At 55.3% G+C, this 7,049-nt stretch overlaps 1 protein-coding gene across 1 annotated transcript; it reads left to right on the forward strand.

The window, feature by feature from the left end:
• Positions 1 to 656: 656 nt before the first annotated feature.
• On the forward strand, positions 657 to 5,865 carry GZMM (granzyme M). The gene is made up of 5 exons (XM_010985277.3): positions 657 to 778; positions 3,320 to 3,479; positions 4,529 to 4,664; positions 4,820 to 5,083; positions 5,587 to 5,865. The coding sequence occupies exons 1-5, from the start codon at positions 724 to 726 to the stop codon at positions 5,737 to 5,739; spliced, it is 768 nt and encodes a 255-aa protein (XP_010983579.1). The 5' UTR covers positions 657 to 723; the 3' UTR covers positions 5,740 to 5,865.
• The last annotated feature ends 1,184 nt before the right edge of the window (positions 5,866 to 7,049 follow it).

The raw sequence follows: 7,049 nt of genomic DNA on the forward strand, positions 1-7,049 counted from the left end.
CGGTCCCCCTCAGCCTCAGGGTCACACGGCGCCACTACCACTGCGGGTCGGAACAGGAACGAGCCCCCAGACCCAAGGGGACAGGGGCTGAGGTTGGTGGCCAGCTTGTAAAACTCCACTCTGGTCCCCTGTCCCCTTCAGACTGTCCCCACACTCCACCGCAGTTACCCGAATGATACCCAAGGCCTCAGGGATCCTGGACTCCAGGCCAGTTAGGTTGCCCAGTTAGATGCAGACTGCAGGTGAACAGCAGGTGGCCCACCTGAAATCAGATACAAGCAAGCTCCCCTCACCCCACAATAGTGGAACCTACTTCCTGGGATTCTTTGGAAGATTAAACAGTGGGACACGTGGACACAATAAATACTAATTTCTCTTCAACTCGCCGCTTGCCTCCCTGGTGAAGACAGTACCGTCAAAGGGGAGGGGGTGGTAACTGGGCTCCAGGGCCCTGGTACCCGGTGAGCTCATCCACTACGGGACCCACGTTTCAGCAAAGGAGTTACTGCCAATTTTTCAGGTGTGACCATGGTAATGGGGTTTTGTCTTCGGAGAGACCATATCTTTCAGAAACACTTTCTGAAACACTTACGGGTGAGTAGAACCAGTCAGGGGCAGTGTGTGCACTGTGAGGGCAAAGCTGTGAATGTCACCTCCCCCACAGGAAGGGGAGGTGTGGGTGACGGGGCCCAGAGCCGGCACCAGGGCTGCATTCCCAGCGACATGGAGGCCCCCCTGTCCCAGCTGCTGCTGCTGGTCCTGGGAGCTCTGTGGGCAGGTGAGCATGGGGGGGGACACTGAGGCCCAGGGTCCGGGCAGGGGAAGGCAGGGCACTGGGCGTCAGAATAGAGTAAGGAAACAACCCACTGTACCCAGATGGGGACCCATGGAAGAGACGTCCCCACTCCACAGAGCTGCTGTGAGTTTTTTTAAGTGAAGACCAAGGGTGAGGGTTATGGCCCTGGGGTAGAGATGAGGCCACGTCAGGACAGATACTTTGAAGTCTCTGCTTTCTGACTTAATTCTGACCCGACAGAGAAGCCATGAGAACTGTGCAGATGACTCCTACCTTCTCTTCCCTAAATCCCTCAGGTGTGAGCCTTTCCCGCAGTTGCATTGTCACTGCCAGGTGTGGGTGTAAAATACAAACATGTATAGTTGTTACTATTTTTCTGAACCACTTAATGGTGACTTTTGGATGCACTTCCTTTCACCTCTCAATGCTTCAGGGTGTGTTTTCTGCAAACAAGGACATTCTTTTATGGATAGATGATGGATGGATGGATGTTGGATGGGTGATGATGGATAATGGTTGGATGATGGATGGATGGATGGATGATGGATGTTTGGATGGTGGATGGATGGATAATGGATCACCCTTGGGATTCTGAGGACGTTGTGTGCTCCTCACTCCTCACCTTCAAGCTGTATTCACAGAACATGGGGCAGATGTAGGTTGTTTGCCCCCTAGCAGCACCTAGGAGGCAGGGTGTGTTACATACATTTATATGTAACCCGAAGTTTCAGAGTGGGAAACCACAGTTCAGAGAATGAGGCAGCCCACCCAGGATAGCCCGGCTGGGAGGGATGGAGCTGAAATTTGAGCCCCAGCTGACTGCCTCCCCAAACGGTATATGCTTGGCCAGAACCGGCACCTGGGATCATGAGATGGAAGGACAGGGATGGTGGGCATCTCACTATTCTGGCCTGGATGGATGACAATTGTTCTGGGATAAATTAGGGACCCAGCAGGATGGGATCCAACCATTCATCCATCATCCTTTCTCCCTCCCTCTTTCCTTCCTGCTTTCCATCCATCCACTATCCATCCATCCATCATCTTTCTATCCATCCATCCACCCGTCCATCCATCATCCGTCTGTCCATGCATGTTTGCTGAGCACATACTGCCTTAGGCCTGTTGTAAACAAGACAGGCGCAGGGCCTGCCCTCACGTCACTCACAGATTAGTGGCGATAGACAGGAAATGAGCAAGTCTGTGGGACATCAGTGTGTGACGAGTGCTCAGCAGAGAACAGAGCAGAGTAGGGGGAGCGGGGTTATACCAGGAGGCAGTCTCTGCGACTTTCGAGCTGATACCCAGTGAGAAAGCCAGACTTGGGAATGAATGCCTGGGAGAAAGGCTCTTTCCGCTGCCAGAACAGTACACCTAAATGCCCTGAGGGGGACACAAGGGCGGTGCCCTGGAGGACTAGCAGGGGCCTGAGTGCTCGAGGGGAGTGAGGGAGAGTGTGACAGAGGCGGGGTCAGCTGATGTGTGTCTTATGGGTCGTGGGGAGTTGGGACATTTAAAGCATGATGGAGAATCATAGGAAGAATTTTAGCTGATTTACACTACAGCATTTTTTTCAATCCTTTTAAACTCATGATTGGTTTTAGAACAATTTTAATAGCTTTATTGAGATATCATTCACATACTATACAATTTACTCATTTAAAAAGAGTACAATTCAGAGAATTTTAGTACATTCAGAGCTGTGTGACCATCACCACAGTCTAGTTCCAGAACATTGCATCACCCCAAAAAGAAACCCCATCCCCATGAGCAGTCACACCCCCTCCTCCCCCCGCCCCTGGCAGCCAGGACCCCCCTCCCTGTGTCTGTGGACTGGCCTGTTATGGACGCCTCACATCCATGGGCTCACACGCTGTGTGTCCTTCTGTGTCTGCTCCTCTCGCTGAGCGTCGTGCTCTCAGGGTCCGTCCACGGGGGAGCGGGTGTCAGGGCTGCTCTCCTGGTCACGGCTGAGCAATGTCCCTGTGTGTGGAGGGACGCGTGGTGTTCATCCATTTATCTGTCGATGGACACTTGGGCTGTCCCATTTCTGGCTGCTGTGAGTCCTGCTGCTGTGAACCCATGTGTGCACATCTCGTTTCTGTTGGAACAAATCCCTGGATGGGGCGGTGCTTTAACCTTTGAGGAGCTGCTGGACTGTCTGCCCAGTGGCTACCTCTCTCACGTCACCACCTGGCAGGTGTGAGGGTCCAGCTTCTCCACTTTGAAAAGCTCTCTGGCTGTTAAGTAGGGGCCCGGGGGCTCAGGGAGGCTGAGAGGTCTGGAAGCAAGGGATGGGGTGCAGGTGTAGGATGGTCACTTGCTGGTGACCGGGATGTGGAGTGAGGGATGGGAGGGGTCCAGGACAGAACTGCCTATCAACCTGAACACCCCAGGTAGCAGAAGGGACTGTGTTAGGGTGATCCATCTGTTACGGGTCCAGGACCCCAGAGCTGGAGTCGCAGGGTTGTGGCTGAGGTGAGGTACCCAGCCCTAACATGACTTTTCATGTCCCCTCCTCAGGAGGCAACACATTCGAGACCCACATCATTGGGGGTCGAGAGGCTGCCCCCAACTCCCACCCATACATGGTCTCCCTGCAGAAAGCCGGCACCCACAGGTGTGGGGGGGTCCTTGTGCACCAGAAGTGGGTGTTGACCGCTGCCCACTGCCTGACCAACCGGTGAGTCACCCTGCCCTGCCCCACCCCCATCACTCTGTCTCCAAATCTATCCTGTGGTTCCTGTTCTCACCAAGAGGTGGGTCCTGAGAGATTTAAGACCCCTGTAGCATTGCAGGGGGTCCCCTTCACCGCTCCAGTGATCCTGAGGCATGCATATTGACATCGACCTCAGGCCTGTGTCTGTGACGTTAGGCTGAGAGGATTCCAGGGGACCGTTTATTTGCTACAACAAATCACCTTCCAACTGGATAGAGTTGAGACTCTTGTGACACCCAGGAATATGTCTCCCACCTGTGGCCACGGGGATAGAGCTGGCCTATGAGTGTGGCAGAGCCAACACAGAGAGGAACCTGGGTCCCTGGTGCCATTCTGAAGCCACCAAATAAACCCATCCTGGAGCTGCCCTACCTCTGGCTTGGCCAGTAATAAAGACCACAGATCAAACTGGGTGAAGTAACCAAAGGCGATCTGTTGGTTCATGTAACTGGAAATGCTAAAACGACACGGCATTCAGGCACAGCTTGATCCAGGTGCTCACTGAAGTGCTCAGAAGCCTGGGCCTGTCTCTCAACTCTGCTGTCTTGCCCCTTGGCCACATTATCAAGAAGGCGCTCCCCTGTGGTGGCAAGGATGAGCCCCCTTAAGTCCTGTAAAAAGAGTTTGTTTCTCTATAGTTTGGGCAAATGGATAAGGATAGGTACTGACAGACCCAGCCTAGGTCTTGTGCCAGCCGGCTGATGTTGAGTCATGACAGATGCCCTGGGTGAGACTGGAGCTCCTGCTGTCTGGAGCCCCTGGCTGTGGGGAGCCGGGGGGCGGTCAGCATTTTTAGACACACACAGCACATGCCTCTGGCCTGGGCTTAGCTGGAGTCAGGGGCCAGGTGGGAGCAGGGAAGGCTTCCTGAAGGACGATGGGAGAAAGCAGGTTAAACGGGAGCAGGAAGAAGCCACAGGGAGGCTGGGTGAGGGTTCCGGGACAGCAAGTGTGTGGGGTGTGTGGAGGGGTCCTGCAAGGCTGCTACTCACACCCTGACCCTGCTGCCACAGGATAGAACAGCTGAGGCTGGTGCTGGGGCTCCACGTGCTGGGAGACCCCAGCCTTACCTACCGCATCAGGAAGGTTGTCAAGCACCCTGAGTACAAGGAGGCCCCCAGTCTGCAGAATGACCTCGCGCTGCTTAAGGTGCTGTCGGTGGGAGAAATGATAGTTCCAGACCTCCCCCTACTGTCTCTCCCAGAGGGCCTCCCTCCCCCACTGCTCCTCCCTCAGTGTGCCCCCCAGGGTCCCCTCCCCCAGGGTCCCCTCCACAATTCACCTGCCCCTTCCTGTCCCCATAGCTGGATGGGAAGGTGAAGCCCAGCAGGACCATCCGGCCCCTGGCCTTGCCCCAAAGGCGCCAGGCAGTGGCAGCTGGAGCACGGTGCAGTGTGGCTGGCTGGGGCCTGACCCACCAGGGTGGGCAGCTGGCCAAAGCGCTGCAGGAATTGGATGTGCACGTGCTGGATGCCAGGATGTGCAACAACAGTCGTTTCTGGAACGGGGACATCACCCCCGACATGATCTGCCTGGCGGCCAATGCTAAGAACCAGGCCCCCTGCAAGGTAAGGACATACGGTGGGGTGGGGCAGGCAGCAGCCCTGGTGGGAGGCATGGGTCAGCGGCCAGGCAACTGCACAAACCCTGACTCTCCCTGGGCCCTGGCTCTCTCCATTCGCTGGGGGTCCTAAAGGTTGGTACTAGCACAAGCCCACTTCTCACATGCAGAAACTGAGGCACAGAGAGGTTAAGCAGCTTGCCTGTGGTCACACAGGCAAGAAGCGGCAGAGCTGGGGTTTGAACTCCAGCACCGAGGAAGATCATGGCATATACAGCACACCGCAGCTTGTGCAAAGGCCCTGCGGTGGGACAGGAGCAAAGAGGGTTAAAGGGACAGGAAGGAAGGAGAGAGTGAAAGAGGTGGGGGGAGGGAGGGGCAGGGAGATAAGGGATAAGGCCTAACAGCCATAGGGCAGGGTCTCTGCCCTGGAATCAGCCTCGCGCCCCCAGGGATACTCAGGTCCCCCAGGAGCGGGCAGCGAAGGTGACCTGCGCTCCACCTCCGCAGGGGGACTCAGGTGGGCCCGTGGTATGCCGCAGAGGCCAGGTGGCTGGAATCGTGTCGTTCAGCTCCAACGTCTGCACCGACATCTTCAAGCCCTCCGTGGCCACCGCCGTGGCCCCCTATACTCCCTGGATCAAGAAGACCATCCGCCGCTAGCAGTCCCCGCTCGGGCCTGACCTCCAGAGGGTGACCCGACTCCTGCGCTCCTGCGGGATTAAGGGGGCGAGGGGGCAGGCCGACAGGGGACGCATGTCAGAAGACCAATAAACTGTAGTAAGGAAACCGTATGAGTCTATCCGGATTCCACCCCGCGTCCACCCGCGCTGGAGGTGCTCAGCCTGGGTTCCCCGCCGGTAACACAGCGGCCGCGCTTCTGAGGCTGCGCGGGGCGCTCAGCTCCGCGAGGGCGCCGGGCGACGGCAGGGGGCGGTGTTGGCCATTGCTGGGTTCCGGAGCCAGCCACACTCTCTCTCTCTCTCTGTTTTTTTTTTTTTTTTTTTTTTTGGTTTCCTTTTTTACACTTTTCCTTTCTTCTTCTTTTTAATGTTTTTTAATGGGGGAGGAGAGGTAATTCAAGATTTATATATTTGTTTTATTTTTCTTTAAACAGAGGTGCTGGGGATTGAACCCAAGACCTTGCGCATGAGAAGTGTGCCCTCTACCACTGAGCTACACCCTCCCCCACCTGAAGCCAGACTCTGTCCGGCAGGGGGCGGGCCGGGCTGTGCGCCGCCGGGCGTTCGCGCAGGGTGCTGGGTGCTGGGCGGTGGCGACGTAAGGACAACCGAAGGAAGCACCCTAGAGAATCCTATTTATTTATTTACTTATTTATTTACTTACTTATTTATTTATTTATTTATTTAGGTACTGTGTGTATTGAGATATAATTCACATGCCACCCTTTAAAAAAATCAATTTTTTTTAATGGAGGTACTGGGGACCGAGCCCAGGACCTCCTGCATGCTAACCACGCGCTCTACCGCGGAGCTACACCCTCCCCCCAGAATTATTTTTAATAACTGTTTTTTTGCTTTATTCTGCATTTCACATAACAGTCCCAAACCCAACACGTGGTTTTTCTTTTCTGACTTTGTTATTCTTTCAACAGACATTCTCCCAACAGCATATGCAATGTGATCTTCACCTGGTGGGTCCACGTTGACTCTCCAAGATCCTGGCTCTCCAGCAAGAGACCATGGTCCTCCCTTTCCACTGCCCCCACGTCTGCCTGTGCTCGGCCCTGCCTTGGTCCCACACCCTTGAGATGTCTTCAGGACAGGAACGCCAAACATTTTATGTGTCACCAATGAGTAAATGCGGCGGGGGGCTCCTGGGAACCTCGGGTGGAGGGTAAGAAGGTGGGCGCGTCTGGGTTCCCTCACAAAGAATGCTGCACTCGATTGGCTACTCCCACTAGATAGACTCTTCAGGAGGGGGGGTGCGGGGAGAAGGGGTCCCACGCTGGC

Source organism: Camelus dromedarius, chromosome 27 (genome assembly GCF_036321535.1).
Source record: "Camelus dromedarius isolate mCamDro1 chromosome 27, mCamDro1.pat, whole genome shotgun sequence".
Classification (NCBI taxonomy): domain Eukaryota; kingdom Metazoa; phylum Chordata; class Mammalia; order Artiodactyla; family Camelidae; genus Camelus; species Camelus dromedarius.

Coding starts and splice junctions, on each gene's coding strand:
- GZMM (XM_010985277.3), top strand. CDS start 724: ATGGAGGCCCCCCTGTCCCAGCTGCTGCTGCTGGTCCTGGGAGCTCTG. Junction 779..3,319: donor CCTGGGAGCTCTGTGGGCAG/GTGAGCATGGGG, acceptor TCCCCTCCTCAG/GAGGCAACACATTCGAGACC. Junction 5,084..5,586: donor AGAACCAGGCCCCCTGCAAG/GTAAGGACATAC, acceptor CCACCTCCGCAG/GGGGACTCAGGTGGGCCCGT.